This window comes from Polypterus senegalus, chromosome 4 (genome assembly GCF_016835505.1).
Source record: "Polypterus senegalus isolate Bchr_013 chromosome 4, ASM1683550v1, whole genome shotgun sequence".
NCBI lineage: Eukaryota > Metazoa > Chordata > Cladistia > Polypteriformes > Polypteridae > Polypterus > Polypterus senegalus.
Window position 1 is genome coordinate 168,901,684 of NC_053157.1, and position 18,789 is coordinate 168,920,472.

Below are 18,789 nucleotides of genomic sequence, written 5' to 3' on the forward strand. Positions count from 1 at the left end.
CTGGATCTAACTGTGATAGAAGAACAACACGAGGTTCTTCTCTTTTTTTTTTAATATTTTTGAGTTTATGGAGGAAAATAAGGGCTGATTGCATTTAGAGTATGGTATTTTTTCTACATTAATAGTACAATTAAGAATATTATCTAGGATGACTATATTCAGTCACTACCTCTAATCTACCTCCTCCTCCAGAACAATGCTGGGTTGACATACATATTTCTGACTCATAAAGTTAAATATCATTTCTTTGGTCTTTTTGAAATTCACCACCCGCCTGTGTTCCTCTACACCTGGATAAGGTGGTCTTCTTTACGTCAGTGGACGTCCTGGACGACTGTTAAGCGACTCCCCGACCTGTCATCCTCGTGCCATCATCTCTAAAAATGTCATGCATAGCAGTTGTCCAGGATAAAACGGTATTCGCGAAAGGATCTAGGCAACTTAGCCGAGACGTTAAATGGTGGGGAATTTCTGCAAGCGACAATGTGGCTTGTCCTTCTCAGATTCAAAAATGGTATACGTTGCAGTTTGGGGATCCCCTAACCCTAAATAAGGGACAGACAGGGAGAACAACGCCAAATCCGTGAATCGTGACATGTTGTCAAAAAATACACAATTTGATTTTAATTAAGTTGACACGAGCAAAGATGCGAGCGTGAAGTTGAGCCGTGACTGCAGGTAGACGAGAGCCAAGCGCTCCAAGGGGAGTTGAGCGCGCGCGGCCCGCGTGCCGACTCCAATCCGGCCCCTCGGCTCGCCCGCGCCAGGTTTTGCACGCGACCGCGGCGCTGCGTACAGCCTCTCGTCGCTTTTAACTGAGCTCTTGTCCTGATATCACTCCGCTGGCATGGAGGAGGAGGAGAGCACTTGATCATTGTGATGGTGGCAGCAGCCGCGAGCGAAGCAGCAGCAGTAGCAGCACTAGCTCGGCGTTTGCGGGACTTCGCTTTAGTTACTCGTCCAAAGGGCACGATTTGCAGCAGCCGCTTCCCACCGGGGGGATTTTACCTCGACGCTAATGAGATGCAAGTTTACAAAACTACTTGGGAGCCTTGGCGCTGTAAACAGCAAAACTTTTTCTTAAAGGAAAACACAATAAAGCGGCGACGGCGGCGAGCGAGCGAAGGACGCTGGCTCTGCTGTGCGTGAGTGATGAGCGCTCGCGACATCCGGATCTCGTGTGGAGTTAAAGTGAAGCCCGCGCCGGGAGTGCGCACGGAGCGCCGCTACACTCGTGTTACTCCTCTGGCTTGGCATCGCATGGCTCCGTGCAGGCAGACAAGCACCTAACCGCTTGTTCTTGGTGGTTTTGATTTTATTGTCTCTTTCCCCCCCTTCCACCCCCGCCCCCTTGACCCTCATTTCCCACCCCACTGGTTAAACATTTTTTAATACAAGAGGCTAAAGAAAGTTCTTCCAAAATAGTGTGCACAGACTGTAGGATGGGGGATTTTGCAACCCCCGCTGCTGCAAACGGCAGTAACATTTGCATCAACAATAATAACATAAGCAGCGGTATCAACTCGAGTAACAATAACAGTAACAATGTGAACATTCCTAAGCACAGCACCGTAGTGGAAAGGCTAAGGCAAAGGATTGAAGGCTGTCGGAGACACCATGTCAACTGTGAGAACAGGTACAAGCAAGCCCAGGCGGAGCAGCTGGAGATCGAGCGCAGGGAGACCGTCAGCCTCTATCAGAAGAGCCTTGAGCAGAGAGCCAAGAAGACGGCCAACAACAAACAGCCCAGCAAACAGCTGGACCCCGAGTCGGCAGCCACGGCCGAGCAGAGAAGCAGCACCCTCATAGCGGTAAGCAACGGGTCCCGTTTTGGGATGGGGTTGGGGAGATGGTGGTGGGTGGATGGGACGAGAGAATGGCGATTTAAAGAGTTCCAAAAATAGATGCCGTCATTAGCCGGCAAGCCGCGTTTCTTTTGCTTTGCTCGCCGACGGAAAGTTTTGTTATTGTTGTGGTTGTCATCTCTTTGTGGAGCAACGAATAAAGAGGGGAGATGGTTGTCTTTCTGCACCCTATGGCAACGCGTAGCGCCTCCTTAACGTTGTCGGGCATGGAAAATGAGATCGGAGTGAAACTTTTGTCAACTTCGCGTCACGAAAGGGAGGGGTGTGTGTGGGCTACGCTCTCAACTGGGTGGAATCTCCCTAGCAGGTAAATCCTGCTCGTTTTGAAAGCGACCGGGGGCGTGTTTAAGTAACAATAATAGTGGAACGTTGTACTCTAGTGTGGTAGGGAATGGCACGCACGCGAGTGATTGAGAGGCGGTGTGGTGTGATTGGGGGTTGTCACCTTTCCTAATTATTGAGACAAAGGTAGCTTTCGTACGCCTTTGACTGGGCATCTCCTCCGCCGGGTAGCGGAGGTGGCATGCAAGGAGAACCTGGTGCGGATTCTCTTCATGTCGCATTCCTTATCCCCCCACCCCCGTATATTTGGCAGTTGTTGTTTTAGGAAGCTGGCGTGTCATCCTCTCGCACAATTGAAAATGTGTTACACTGTTTCCGGTGGAGTGTAAAAGAAAAAGCAAGCGTGTTGGGTTACAAAATGAGATAGCGAGAGAGAGAGGGGCCAGAGTGAGGGTCTAATCGTTTTCTGTTTTAAATAGAGGAGGTACTCCGATTCCGGTATGGCACTGTGCATTACTCCTGTTGGCATGTGTCGATGCGTGTGTGTGTCTGACTTCCTTGTCCATCCCCGCTTCCTTTCGCTATAGATTGCCGCACACTTAAAGCCGAATGGACAGTCCGCAAACAAAAGGTTAAAAAATATGCCACCCGGCACCATGAAAAGCTGTTCACTCGCATATTGCTGTTCTGATCCGATCGTTCTTTTGGGTGCCTTCTATTTTCTCGATCGCTCGAACTATTTTTGTTTAACATAATGAGGGGACTCGAAGCTCATCCCATTCGGAAAGGGGCGGTGTTTCAACCTAGAATACACACATAACACGACACGCCCCCTCCAAGAGAAGTGGATTACGGTGGGGGTTCTAAGCCTCGGCACTCGATATGGTTGTCCGATTTTTTTTTGTCTTTTTTTAAGCAGTCATATAAGCCAACACATCGGAAAGACCCTGAATACGCAATGCATTATTGGGGAGGTTTTGGATTAAATCTTAAATTTTGTTTCTTCCTTAGGCACAGGAACATAGGCACAGTTGAGCGTAAACGTTTCAGATTGAATGCTAAACGGTAGAAATGTATTATTGTTTGCACGCTTGTAAAAGCAGACATTCAGAGCTCTGAGGAGAAATAGAGGATTACTTTATTTAAAAATGTTTTGTCAATTTTATGCTTTTAACGGCAAGCGACTAAATAATTTGCATTTTTAACTCCTATAACATGACTGTGCCTCCTTTCGTGTAAAGTACATAAATTATCATTAAGTAATGCTCCTTGTCAGAGCTAAACGAGAGAGTGTGATCGAACTCTCGCGGGGGGCTGTGCTTTTCATACTGCTAGTACGATGTTTTTAAAAGGCTCGAGGCTACCCGATTTATTGTAACAGTGTAGCCTGACCAGGCGTCGTTCTCAGTCGGCCTGAATGCTCTTCCTGTAGTCTATTAATAATGTCTGCCTAGATTTTAGCGGAACAATCAGGTCTTAACCAACAGATAAATCAACAGCGGTGGTATAATGATTATCTAGACTTTTTTCTTATACCAGGGTTAAGGTTGATTCGTAGCATCAACGAATCTATTAGCACAGTTAAACACAAGGCAAAAAATGCAGGAAATGAACGAATCGATTCGCTGACATGAATTGAATGACGCGGATCGATTCAGGGCAAAAGTATTAACAAGGGGCACGGTGTTACTGCGCGTACAGTAGTCCTGCGATGCACCCAGGAACTCCGAGGGGCTGCCCATTTCATTGGAGCAGTAGGGAGTGACGTGAAGTGTCGTGTGCGGAAGCTTTGACGCGAGAACAACTCGAGATCTCGGAAACTGAAACTGCAGGCCTTTACTAGAGCACTCATGAAGCGATAGGAGTATATACTGTATATGTATGTATAAATGTAACCGTGATAAAATATGGTCGTGCCACATGGAGGTCTCCCGAAGATCAGCTCTAGCCGGAGACCCCAAGGACAGCTGGCTCTTAAGTAAATAAATCGGCAGTTTAGTTGAGTCATGTAGTAAAACACGTAGGTTGAAAGACAGCTGTCAGAAACGTGAGCAGCCCACTTGTTTAAACAGCAGAAATGCACCGCATGACTGAGCTGACACCTTTCTAGTGGACACTGCCACTTTAAGAGCTTATGAGGCTGGTTGTGATTTAATAGAAAATTCCCCCAGCCCCCACAGTTAATCTATGTGGACACAGGACGGAGCCTCCCCTTAGTTGGTTAGCAACAAACGGTTTAAAAGAGGTGGAGGAATTATTACTTAAAGGGACCCGTGAGTCTCGTGCATTTTTTATTTCTTTGAGGTATAAAATAAGCATTTATATAGGCACATGGACATTTAAATTAGTCGATCCTATTTTTACGTGATTTAAAAATAACCAGAGTCGACAAGACTCCCTCTTTAAAAACTGCTCATTTGAGCTGCTTGTTGTTAAAGAAAGGGTTAAACGAAGTGCGGAGGCGAGGCCACAAAATCACAGGGACAGAGGGCGGCTCTTATTTACCTTGGGTTGCGATGTCTTCTGCCGTACGTCCGTATACGCGTCGGGGTGGGTGGACTTGGTCTCTGCGGGAGGATAGTCTGTTCTTTGGCGTTGTGTCGTGCGGCTGCTCCATCCTGTTTTTCGAGTTGAGGCTTCTCAGCATTACGCTGCATTTTGTTAGCGTACTCGCTGACATAGGCCACCTGGGATTAGTGCGTAGCCACGGGGCAGCCAAAATCTTGTTCATAATAATACAGTCTGCCTTGCCTCCTATCAAATTCTCTCCTGCGGTTTTTCTGCCATACGGTATATTTTTCTACAATGTGCCTTATTGTTGTCTTTTGACCTTTCCAGTTCCTCAATCTCTATTTTGTATTGTGTGATCAAGTCGCTTTCTAGCAGTACAAGTAACGTAATGATTTGTTGAGTTGTATGAAGTAAAATTAGCGCCATTCTGGAAATTAAAGTACCAGTGCAAGAATGGAGAGTACATGCAGAAAGAAGGCAGGACTTAAGAGGCGCACCGAAAAGCGTAGTAAAAATAGAGTAGATCGATGCATTTTGGAAATAATAAAAGCCATAGTGTGGAACTCTCCACAATGGCCAAGCCCCACCTCTGCCTCTCTTCCTTTTGATCATTTCAGTTGGACTTCTCCTTTTTTCTTTCACCACTTTGAGAACTTCCGCAATTTCCATTTCTATCCTTAGTGCTCATTATCAGCAAATATAATATGAAAGGCAATACAAAAGAATGAATAGGCATAGTGGTTAAGGCTTTAAACTTAAAACACTTGGGTTTTGGGTTCAAATCCTGCTACAGGGTGACCCTGACCAAGTCACTTTATCTGCCTGTGATCCAATTGGAAAAACAATAGAAATGTAACCAATCACATTTCATACAGTATATTGTAAGTCTCCTTGGATAAAGGTATTTGCCAAATCAATGTATAAAGAAACCCTTCCAGTATTGTGGAAAATAGTGGTAAATGTGTTGTGGAGAGATGGATTTGCCTTTATGAATCCACCTTGCCACTTTGAGGATGCACATTATCCAGGCTCACACCTTTCTTGAATGAGAGCACCGGGTCATTGCTGGCCATAACTCTTTATAGATGTTTGCTCACTGGGGCACTTAACCTAATGCCATTTTCTTGAGTAAACCAACACAGCTAAGTAAGAACCTGACCAATATACACAGAACAGGAAACAACTAGGTGCAGTATGGGATGGTTTCATTACCCATTTTGTCATTGGTTCATGCCAAGTCTCAATAAATTGTTGCCAATATATACCTGTCATCAATTTTCCAAATCTCTATAAGCCTAAATAACACATTTTCATAAATCTTTGTAAACCCTTTTTTACCTATTAACCTTTCTATTCATTATGACTAGGCAACCGTGCACTGGCATATACTTCTGAGGTAATAAGTTCTGTTCTGCTGCATTATGACAGACAAATTTGTCTTGTGTTTGGATGTGCGTTACATGTGTTGTGTCTGTCTTTCTCTTTTTAAAGCTTGTATCTGTGTTTGTACATAGTTATGCTTGAGCAGATCCTCTTCTGGGCTTCTTATTCTGCCGTCACAAATCCTTCATACAAAGGATGTCCACAGTGTACTGTTAAAATATTGTAGGTTGTTAATTCATTTAGCCTTTTTCGGATTTTACAAGTGGGCATTCCAGTCCTGAGAACTACTAATGTCTTATTTTAGAGGCCTAGGGCCATGTAACGTTAGTTACATTTATCTCTGCCTTATACACAACAAAAAGGTTGAGGAAGGAACTTGCCCCTACCTGCCTGTGACATTGTAGTTTTCTCACAGGATCTTGGGCAAAGTGGAGTATATCTTTTTAAATAAAATACTTGTAACATAACATTAAAATGTATCTACATTAGGGCTGCCAAAAGTAGGCAAGAAATAATCTTTAAATATTCATATTAAAATTAAGTATATATTTGGCTATATTTGAATGTAAGTTTTACATATTTTAGGTACTGCATGATGGTTATACTTTTATCCACCTTAATAAAAGGACAAGCTACTGTCCAGTTGAGGTGTCTCCCTTACATACCATTTGGTGTGCGTTCTGTAAAACCAGTGCTAATGTTTGTGATGCATCATCTGTCGGAATGACAAATGCAATTGTTTGTTACTACCGATGTTTATAATGCACCATTTGTTAGATTGACACATGAAATGCATTTTATTACTACATGCTTTACATGCATTACAAATTATAGTCCAATAGATGGTACACTACAAATGTTAGCACTGTGCTCTATGTTGATTACTTAAATTTCAACCCACTGGTAGAATGTTGTCAACCAGTAGAACATTTTGTATATCTTTTTTTTACCCACAGTTGAAAACATTTGTTACTTGACACAAAAAACAAGTGTATGGTGGGGAGTGGGCATTCTTTTACTTTCTTACAGCACATAACCATAAGCCTCTGAAACTGTTTATGATTGATATCATTGGAGTTTAAAGAGGACACTCCCTCTTGCTGCCACCTTAAACTGTCTGAAGTAAAAAAAAAAAATGTAATACTTTGTTTTAAAATATTAAAGTAGGAGAAATCTTTGTGTCAGTAAGGTTATGACTAGGCAACAATAAGCATTATTTTTATATCTTTTGATCCAAGTATTTGGATATGCATATCTGCAGAGTTACAAAGCAATGAAATGATAAACATTTAGTTTCATACAAATAATGTTTCTTTATTAAAATAGCTTTTTGTCTACTTTTCTCTATTGTTTATTCCAATATTCTGCGCAGTGCTTTGAGCAACAGAAATGTGCTTTATAAATAAAATGTGCTATTATTATTACTTTAGCTTATTAAAATGATCCTCATGAAAAAAAAACATAACAGATCTACACACTGTTAACCTATAAAACTGGTCCAAAAGAAGCGTAAAAACTGGATAATTTAATTATATCATGATATAAATTTTTGGCCATACCACCCAGCCCTAGAACTTCTTACTATAATGTGTTCACTCTTACTTGAAACATGCATGTGGAAATGAAATAAATGTGGCCATGGAAAACAAAGCCCTTCCCAAAAATGTGATTCTGTATGTGTGCAAAGTGGCTTTCCCAACTCCGCTTTCTCTTTGATCACATTTCAAACTGCTTGTAATGCACATCAGAAATACAGACTAAGTCACTTTTAATTTCTCAAAACAGTTAAACTCCCATCATGTTAGTTTTCTTAGTTTTCTTCCAGCTGTGCTTCTTTCTGCTCCTTGAGGCCAATACACATAATGTAACTGTCTTTATTTCCTTTATATAAATTTGAGGCACTGTGAGACTGTATGTGTTTCGCAAGTGAAACAACTGAATGTACGCATTATAGTGATCCTTAAGTATTTCCTCCACATTATTTATTTGTCAAATGTTTTTGTTCACAACAACTAAGAAAAGTTTTTAAAAATCAGTGTGAATGCTTATCGGGAAGCTGTTCTGTTAACAAGCAATGCATAAGAAAAGTTTAAAGCAAAGCACTAGAAACTTAGGCAGTAGATGGCATGTGCGAGACTGGGCTTGATGCTTTCGCAGCATGAGGTGCCAGTTGAGTGCTGTGGGCAGAAGAAGGCAGCTAGGTAATGACATATGGGGCTAAACCAAACTTGGTTTCACTATTTACAAATTTAGTAGGGGTTGACCAGAACATTTTTTTAAATTGTTTTAAACAATGTGTGTTAAGTCTGCGCGTGAAAACGCTTGTTGGCTTAGGTGGCTAAATGATTATTGATAATCCTGAAAGAGCAATATTAAAATGGTAATTTTATGGCTGGTATAATAATAAAAGTTAAATCAGAAATATGTCATTAAGGAGAAGGAAAACCAACTTTTGCCTGCTGTAATGAATGCTTAACAGGTGTAGCATAAGATAGGGATCTTAAGTTCAAGAGTGAATCCCAAGGTAGGTAGTAAGTTTCAGATGACTAGTAAGTTTGAAATGTATAGTGTAGAACAAACACATTAAGAGTGTGTTGGCAAACAAGTAGTTTCAGTGTTTAACTGTTGGTTCATATATGGAGAAAGCCAGAAGGTGCACATATATAGCATATTACAAAGTGTGACATTCAGATATTAGAGTAAATATTTACACACCCTAGTGTGTAAGTGTCTGCTGCTTCTTGTATATCACATTTCCTTCTTTTAAAGAGCTGCCTTGGTAATATTGTGTAAGTGGTGTTGTAACTGTGGTTGTGCGAGATGGCTTGTGTTCTCTAACCAATGGGTGATTTCACTCTTAACTGTAAAAGGTTACAAGTTGCAGTAAGAGAAAGTGAAATTATTAAAGTTTATCCTTAACCCTTTGTGGTTGACTGCCTTGTTTTTCAAGCTACACACTTGAAACTTTGGCATACACAATATCTTTTTTCACATAACATGTTTGGTCTTGCCAAACCCACCCATCAATCTCTGGGATGGCAGATGCATGTTGGGGTTGAATGAGTGCCAAGAAATACTACAGTGTGCCCTACAGATAGAGAAACAGTGCCACGATGGTGTGATGCTTAACACACTTGCCTTTCAACTAAGAAATCTGTTTGCTTGCTGCTCATTACATTTATTTAGCATTTAACTTACTATTTTTGTTATGGCCCTAATTAATACGGGACCATATTGTATCCGGAGTTATTTATTGCAGTTTGTTACATCAGAAGATGAATGTTGTATACAAAGAACCTTTCCGATACTAACAATAGTTATTATGTCTTAAATGCAATTTGTTTAATAGCAATATGTACTTTTTACTTGCTCATCCAGGCATCACTAAGTAACTCGGCTAGTTAAACACATTTCATTCTGTATTTGATGATGGACCAAAAAAATGACTTTGACCAATGGGACATCACCTTGAACTCTGAAAGTCTGCTGATGTGTTGCTTTTCATTTACTTGATATTGTGTTTAATTGTTTTTTTTGCACACTTTGCTTATTGAAGCATCCCATTCTTTTCAGTCTTTTGGTAAGGTTAGTCTGTGTACTGGTGATTAAGTAGGTGGGATAAGCTCCAAAACAGAAACGACAATATCGCAAAAATGGTGGCACCAGGTACACTATTATATGAAATCTGACTTTTTGTGGAGCATGAATTGTGTTTGCAAACCTTCATAAGTGATACCAAAAAATTGTGCAAATCAATTCTTCTACCAAGAGTGATGAATACAAGCAATTGTCAGGGATTTCTTTTCTAACTGTTGTGAACAGCAGATTGATTTTTGTATGTGGTGTTTTCTTTCCCCAAGAACCATCCCCCACCACCTCATTACTCAAAATGCTGACTGTGATGTTGTTAGAATGTTGAGTTACAAAGCTGAATACGGTAGTCCTTCTATGCCCCAGTACATTCTCTCATTTTATATATTTTGGCAATTTCTTTTTAAATTCATGTTGGTCATTAATATAGAATATTTGTACCTTGAATATTTTACAATTACAGAATTTGTGGCTGGGTATAAATGTGCCTTTATACGAGTCAGAAGGCCAAAAATGTATGGAGTTTTTGTTTTTTGCTTCTTTAAGAAACAAATACATAAAACTGAATAGATTTAATTTTCTGAGAGCATTTTTTTAAAAAGTACATTGAATGGACTACAAGGTAACACCATTTAAGCATTTTGTTGCCTCTGAAAGTATCATTTACTATAAATGTCAAAGCTTTTTAATATCTTGCGTATAACCATGTGTGTATATATAAATGTTTTAACCTGTGTCAGACAAGTACTTGTCAGAACTATCCTAGAAATTAACGACACAATGCTGTATAACTTTTGGGTTGTTTTACCTTGTTTCCAAAGATGGAGTGCTTCCTTTAGCCACTGAACAGTATAAAGAAATTTGATGTAAGGAATATTTAGTATTTACTTTTTCTTTGCTGAAAAAATCATTTTATACCTTTTTTTATATCTAATGGTTCCAGTGCTGCCTCCATATTTTTTTACATATTCAGTTTATGAAAAGTCTGCATTTGCTGCAGGCTTTGCTCATGAGAGGGTAATCGCATCTGTCTTTTCATTAATGCTTGTGTTAAAGCTGTGATGGATTCTATGCTGAGAATACTGCAAAATTTAAATGAACAAATACTAGAAAACAATACCCAGTATTTGTCTTATGTGATTTTCTTTTTAGGTTATCCTATCTGCTGTAGAGTTCATCCTTCAGATTGATGACAGACAATTTAAAAAAAAAATACTGTTCCTTATGAATGCATCCATCCAGTATTAAATCAACTTGGCATGCATATTACACTTTATCCTTTGTAGTACAGGACAGAATATGCAATCTGAAGGAGTTGTGCATTGCTCATAGAATAACATTCATAATATCATGATACAATAAAAAGTGCAGTGCTTATTTGAATCAGTGCCTTCATATTGTTACCAAATACATAACAGTACTTTACAAAAATAACATTAAAAACTACCAGAAAGTGCCCACAGAAAACAGGGGCCGACGATAGCCTTTGTGTCACGCATGTGTTTAATTGTTAAAAGCTTCTGCCTTACATCTGAAGATTTAATTCTCTATTTACTCTGCTAATTGATATAATTTTCTTTCTAATTCAGGGAGAGTGGTATCTGAACCAGTTTGCTTTAATGTTAAAGTAAGCAAACAGATGCACCTGCAACTTAAATTACAAGCTGAAATTTGTTTATTTTTTTATCACACAAGTTACACATGCTGTCCAGTTTTTTCTGTCCCACAAGATGTCTTTTAGTGGTGGAATACACTTTAACATTTTTTACTATACATTTAAGCCTTTCTTTATATTTATTTTTATTACATTGACACTTTAAATATGGCAGTTTATACTTCCATGTGTACCGTGTCTAGCCTAGTAGTAGCACAATGGAAAACTGCATTAAGTGACTATTTTTAGCCATTTGAATTTTTGCTTTTTATAGTTCCCAAACTGAGAGAAGTGTCCAATACATCTGATAAAATATGTGGTCAGGTTCAAATTTTATTTTTGCATAACACATGTGGTGTGAAAACACAGCCACATAAGACACAGCCACTTCTGCACACAAAACCAGTATTATAATAAAGAAATGACAAACATATCTGACACGGAGTCCAAACACTTCTATAGTTTGGTTAATAGTCTGAAATTTCAAAACTTGAACCTGATGGTTTAGAAGCAGCTTTAATCTTCATGCAGTACATGTTTAACTGGGGAACCCTGATTATTTATATCCTGTCATTTAGCATCAGGCATGTCAATAATACATTTTGCATTAAGTATTGTTGCTTTTGTCCATAGTATATATTTTTTTTCTGTCGTAATTGTACATTCAGTACATTTGATATGTATTAACTTTTTGTCGGAATATCACGAAGAGAGCAGCTATGAATTAGTAGAAATTCAGTGTACTGGTTACATATGTTCCCCGGGTTGACTTAAACTGTGTTTATTGTCTATGTATCTGGTTTTTCTAGCACTTATTTTTGTATTTTAATGCTCTGCTCCCTTTGCAATAAAAAAAAAATATGAAATTAAGATTATTTTTTGTCCTTTAGCTGTGTTTTCAATTTAGGACAGGATTCACTGTTAAGTACCAGAAGTGCTCTAACAATAATTGCACCTTAAAATAGGGTGTTAGTAATAGTAAGAATACAGCGTGCCCTTTTTATCTGGAATTTGGTTTTATCTGACTTTTATTTTGTCTTGTTTTAAATGGCAAGAAGTAGGGACACTCTATTCTAGGATTGTTGTGCCAAGTACATTTTTCAGACTGAATTTGCAAGGTAAAATATAATTAATTTATTATATAAGCAAGAGTTCATACATAAATGCATTCTAATGTATATAAAGTCCTCAAGATGTGCACACACATTGTTTACATATGGATGCATTTGTTTTCTTAGCTCTTTTTTGTTTTTAACAGAAGTTGTTATGGATTCAAGTTAGTAACTTAACAGTAGATGGGATCCTAGTTCTGTAAAGCAATTAAACTTGTGCACAAAGACATTCATATTGGTACCAGTCCAAGTTAGAGTCACCAGTTAGTTTGACATGGATATATTTAGGAAGTAAGAGGAAACCAAATTACCAAGACCTCACCAAGGTCAAATGGACATGAGAAGAACATATATGGTTATTTTTTATATATTGCACCCTCTCTATAATCTCAGCAAACACAAAATGACATTTCATTAATGTTCAGAGCACCTTGCAGTAAAAGAAAACCTCAAACCACTTGTGCATACTATACATATACACAGAATTCCTCCCCTTTTTTAAAAAAAAAAAACAAAGGGTCTAAAAGTTTGTGTGGTGAGTTTATCCAGTCCAAGGATGATTCTAGCCTTTACACCAATACTACTGAGAGAGGGTCTTGCTTCCTGACACTTTTTTCATAGAAAAGTAGGTTTGAAAATGGGTAGTTTGTTGTTTTCAAATTGATAGTGACAATATAAGTAAATTGTAATGTGTACAGTACAGATAAAGCAAAATGGAAGGGAAAACGAGGATAAATTGTGTATGTGTGTGTGTATATGTTATTTTCCATTTATGGACTGTGCCTAGACTTATTTACCAGGAATTTTCTTTTATCCATCCATCCGTTCTTTCACTGTCCAACTTACTTTTTTAATTTAAGGTCACAATTAGCTCAGCTTGGGCTGTTGGGCAGAAACCAAGCCTAGCCTGCTAATCATTGCAGGGAAGAGTCATACTCAGAAATGCTCATGTAGGCCCTGTTTGGAATCCCTAATGAATTAAATATGCAAATGATCCCTATTCTTTACTCTGTGAGCTTCAAGACAAAAAGTTTAGATTTCTATATCCAGGTTTCCATCCAAGGAGTTTTTGCGAAAAAATATTTAGCGCTTCAAATTTTAGCTTATGGAAATGCTAATTATCGATAAAATGTTGTACATGTCGACATAATATTTTTCCGTTTAACTTTAGCGCATTAATTCCATATCGATACTTCAGATGTCGCAAAAACTACATTGGAAACACTTTTTGTCGGAAAAAAAGGGCTTTAACGCAATTAAATGTGTCACATGATACATTTTCATCACGTGCAATCAAAACAAGAATAGCGGAGCGGTTCGCATGGTCTGATGAAGAGACTCGTTATTTTTCGTGATGAGCCAATGCAATAGTGGATAGGCTGAATCTCCTGCTATAAAAGGGGTACCTGAACTCCCTCCACATCAACTGTAGCCTGGGGGTGTCTCTCAGGATGTCTAAATAATACAAAAACCGCAAAAGTAATTTACTGTGCCAGTCAAAATATTTAATAAACCGTGTGTTTCATTATCTAAACATTTTTTTCTTATTATTAAATGGTAGATGTTTTAGCATATACGAGAAATTCTCTCATTAATATTAACTTTAGTTTTTTGATTAAAAGTCGTTATTTTGTATTAATTCAAATTTCAGTTTTAATTAAAAACCTTAAGGGAAGCAGGTTACAGTACTAATTCAGTTGTTATCGAACAGAGAAGGGATGTTGAAAGGTAGGCTCACCTGTACAGAACCGATGCTGCAAAAACAGCTGCATCATGGGCACTCACAGGAGTGCCAACGCAAATGTCTCGTTTCATGCACCTGTCATCAACAAGGGCCTGGAGAACAATAGATGGCCACCCTTTGCGATTAATGTAATCGCGGTAGCCTTCCATCGGGGGAAGAATAGGCACATGCGTGCCATCCAGCGCACCGTAAATCTGTGGCACAAGATGCACCAAGGAATTGCGGTATGCAATTTCATTGGCCTCCGCTACAGTCGGAAGTCTGATATAACGCCACATGAATTTTTGTTTAATAGCGGTGCACACAGCATATACACATCGATGGACGGTAGTTTTACAAACCCCGAAAGTTTCTCCAACTACTCTATACTCGGCGCAGGTTGCTAGCTTGTAAAGGGCGATGGCAATCCGATTTTGGGTTGGAACCGGTGGTCGGTGACAGCCTATGATGGGCGCAACATCAGGACTAATGAATCCACACAACATCTCAAACGTCGGCCGTGTCACGATTTTATCGATAAAAAGCCAGTTGGATAGAAACAGGCTGGAGACAGCAAATTTCTCACATTTTTTTTTTACGTATATTCTGTTTGTCGATAACAAAACGTCGCAAAAAACTGGATGGAAACTTGGCTAGTGATGGGTTTGTTTTTCTATATTTATGTAATTTTTTAAAACTATTAACAGCAACAATCATAATAATATACACAGTCATATGAAAAAGTTTGTGAACCCCTCTCAGCCTGCATAATAATTTACTTTTAACAAAAAAGATAATGGTGGTATGCCTTTCATTTCCTAGGAACATTTGAGTACTGGGGTGTTTTCCGCACAAAGACTTTTAGTGAAGCAGTATTTGGATGTATGAAAGTAAATCAAATGTGAAAAACTAGCTGTGCAGAAGTTTGGGTACCCTTGTAATTTTGCTGATTTGAATGCATATAACTGCTCAATACTGATTACTTGCAACCCCAGATTGGTTGTATTAGCTTGAACTTCATAGACAGGTGTGTCCAATTATGAGAAAAGGTATTTAAGGTGGTCAATTGCAAGATGTGCTTCCCTTTGACTCTCCTCTGAAGAGTGACAGCATGAGATCCTGAAAGCAACTCTCAAAAGATCTGAGAACAAAGATTGTTCAGTATCATGGTTTAGGGGAAGGCAACAAAAAGTGATCTCTGAGGTTTAAACTGTCAGTTTCAACTGTAAGGAATGTAATCAGGAAATGGAAGGCCACAGGCACAGTTGCTGTTAAACCCAGGTCTGGCAGGCCAAGAAAAATATAGGAGCGGCATATGCGCAGGATTGTGAGAATGGTTACAGACAACCCACAGATCACCTCCAAAGACCTGCAAGGACATCTTGCTGCAGATGGTGTATCTGTACATCGTTCTGCAATTCAGCGCAATTTGCACAAAGAAAATCTGTATGGCGAGGTGATGAGAAAGAAGCCCATTCTGAACTTCTGCCACAAACAGAGTCGCTGCTTGTATACAAGTGCTCATTTAGACAGGCTAGATTCATTTTGGAACAAAGTGCTTTGGACTGATGAGACAAAAATTGAGTTATTTGATCATAACAAAAAGCGCCTTGCATGGCGGAAGAAGAACACTGCATTGCAAGAAAAACACCTGCTACCTACTGTCAAATTTGGTGGAGGTTCCATCATGCCGTGGGGCTGTGTGGCTAGTTCAGGGACTGGGGCCCTTGTTAAAGTCGAGGGTTAGATGAATTCAACCCATACCAACAAAATTTTCAGGATAATGTTCAAACATCGGTCACAAAGTTGAAGTTACGCAGGGGTTGGATATTCCAACAAGACAATGACCCAAAACACAGTTCGAAATCTACAAAGGCATTTATGCAGAGGGAGAAGTACAATGTTCTGGAATGGCTGTCATAGTCCCCTGACTTGAATATCATCGTAAATCTATGGGATGATTTGAAGCCGGCTGTCCATTCCCAGAAGCCATCAAATTTAACTGAACTGGAGGGATTTTGTATGGAAAAATGGTCAAAAATATCTCCATCCAGAATGCTGACACTCATCAAAGGCTATAGGAGGTGCCTAGAGGCTGTTACTGTTATATTTGCAAAAGGAGGCTCAACTAAGTCTTGATGTAATATCTCTGTTGGGGTGCCCAAATTTATGCACCTGTCTAATTTTATTATGATGCACATTGTATATTTTCTGTTAATCCAAAAAACTTAATGTCACTGCTGAAATACTACTGTTTCCATAAGGCATGTTATATATTAAAAGAAAGTTGCTACTTTGAAAGCTCAGCCAATGATAAACAAAAATCCAAAGAATTTCATATGACTGTATATATCTTTATCTATCTATATATAATATAATTGTCTCAGAGACACTTTCACGTCTCTTGAGACGACAAGAGCTTATGCAAAGAGATTTGGAAAAGTCCTGCGTGGTTATGTCAGACACATTTCTGTAGAGAGAAAGAAACTAAATATACTGTATATATCTCACATAAAATATATATCACATTTTCATATAGGCAATTAGCTCAAAGTGTTTTACAAGACTACAATAAGTTATATGAAATGAAAAATGAATAAGATTAGGCAGTAATATTAAGGAATCATTAACAAAGGCAAAAGGTAAAGTAAGATGGCTGGGACTACAGAAAAAACAAGAAAAACTACAGCTAGGCTGGAGAAAAAAATACAAGCTGCATGGATTCCAAGCCCAAAAGCACAGCCTAGCGCACACTGGGCATTCTACCCAACATAAAGGTTTGTAAGTCAGTCTTCTTTGTTTTCAGGCTGTATGATGATAGTAATTAATGGCATTGGACTTTTGGACAGCTCTGACACCTGCCTTCAGTCCATAAAAGCAGTGGGCTGCATGGTATCTTGATTAGGTGGTGGTGGCACAGATCACCACCACAGAAGAACTATAAAATATAGCAGAGAACAGTAAAGATTAGAACAGATTGCAGATCTCTGAAGAATATGAAAGTTCTATGCTCATATAGTCAATCAGGAATACAACTAAAATGTATCTACGAAAAGCGATATTAAAATAATGGGTTTTTAGTAGTATTTTAAAATGATCCACAGTACTAATCTGGCAAATTTCTATTGGTAAGGTATTCCAGATTTTGGGTGCATAACAGCAAAAGACTGCCTCATCACTTCTTTTAAGTTTGACTCTTGGAATTATAAGCAGACCTCCATCTGAAGATCTAAGGTTATAACTTGGAGTGTAGGGGGGCAGGCATTCCATAATATGGGATAGAGTCAGATTATTTAAGTCTTTGTAAAACTGTTAATGGTATTTTAAAGTCATTCTGAATGATCTGGATAATCTAAAACTTTTTAGTTAAGATCCTGGCTGCTGCATTCTGCACTAATTTGCAACCGATTGATGTCTTTTTTAGGTAGTCCTGTTAGGATAGTGTATTACAGTAATCTAGTTGACTAAAAACAAAGGTGTGAACTAATTTTTCCACCATCTTGTAAATTAATAAGGGTTCCAACTTTTGCTATATTCCTTAAGTCATTCAATATAGACCTAGTGATTTGAATAATATGTGATTTAAAGCTCAGGTCAGAATTAATAATTATCCCTAAATTGTTACCTCTGTCTTGACATTTAAGCCTAAGAGATCAAGTTTATTTCTAATACCCTCACTATATCTGTGTTTGGCAATCACTAAAATGTAGTTTTTCTTATTATTTAGTTTGAGAAACTTACTACTTATCCAATCGGAAATACTACTAAGACATTGGATCAGAGAGCCAAGAGTGTCAGGGTCATCAGGCGCTATTGATAAATACAGCTGTGTGTCATCTGCATAGCTGTTGTAGCTCACCTTGTGCTTTGAGATAATCTGACCTAATGGAAGCATGTAGATTGAAAGGAGCAACGGATCCAGTATAGATCGTCGTGCTACTCCATGTATAATCTCATGGGTCTCTGCAGTATAATCACCACAACTATCAAATATTTTTTTTACCTGCTAAGACTGAAACCAATTTAAGATGCTGCCAGAGAGGCCCCCCCATTGTCTAAGGTGATTTATAAGAATATTTTGGTCTCTGGTGTCAAATACGGCACTGAAATCTAACTAAACAAGAACAGATGTACGACCTCTGTTCACAGCTGAGAAATTATTCTCCATAGTTTGGGTAGTGAATTTAACTCCTTTAAAATTGAATGCTGGGATTCATTCAAGTTAAATATGGGGTGTGTTCTATATTATTTCTAATATCATTTATTTTGTTTTTTAAAAATATAGCAAAAGCCTCACAAGATTCACTAGTAGATTTTAGGAGGCATTCCTTTGAGTGAGTTGGGTTTAGAAGACAATCAATAGTTGAGCATAAAACTCTTGGATTACCAGCATTATAAAGCAGTACACATTAGGTTAGCTTCTGAAACAAACATAAATCTGTTCCAGTTTTGTTTTTTTAAACTAATCAAATTCATATTTATTTGCACAATTATGTTTCTGCAGTGATGTTAGTAGTGAGCATTGCATACCACAGTAGTGATCTGAAGAACATTGCATAATGAAAATTAAAAAAATGCGTATGTGCCATGTATACATACATGAATGGAAGACACTTAGAACGAATAGCTTGTACTGGGTGATATACACAGTATAATTTAATGGCAGCA

At 38.6% G+C, this 18,789-nt stretch overlaps 1 protein-coding gene across 1 annotated transcript in view; it reads left to right on the forward strand.

Annotated features, from left to right (window-relative positions):
- Positions 1-831: 831 nt before the first annotated feature.
- The window catches only part of maml3 (mastermind-like transcriptional coactivator 3), a 319,199-nt gene continuing 301,241 nt past the window's right edge, over positions 832-18,789 (forward strand). The window contains exon 1 of the mRNA XM_039751654.1: positions 832-1,811. Coding sequence (XP_039607588.1) covers positions 1,443-1,811 — 369 coding nt within the window. The 5' untranslated portion in view covers positions 832-1,442. The remainder of the gene's footprint in view (positions 1,812-18,789) is intronic.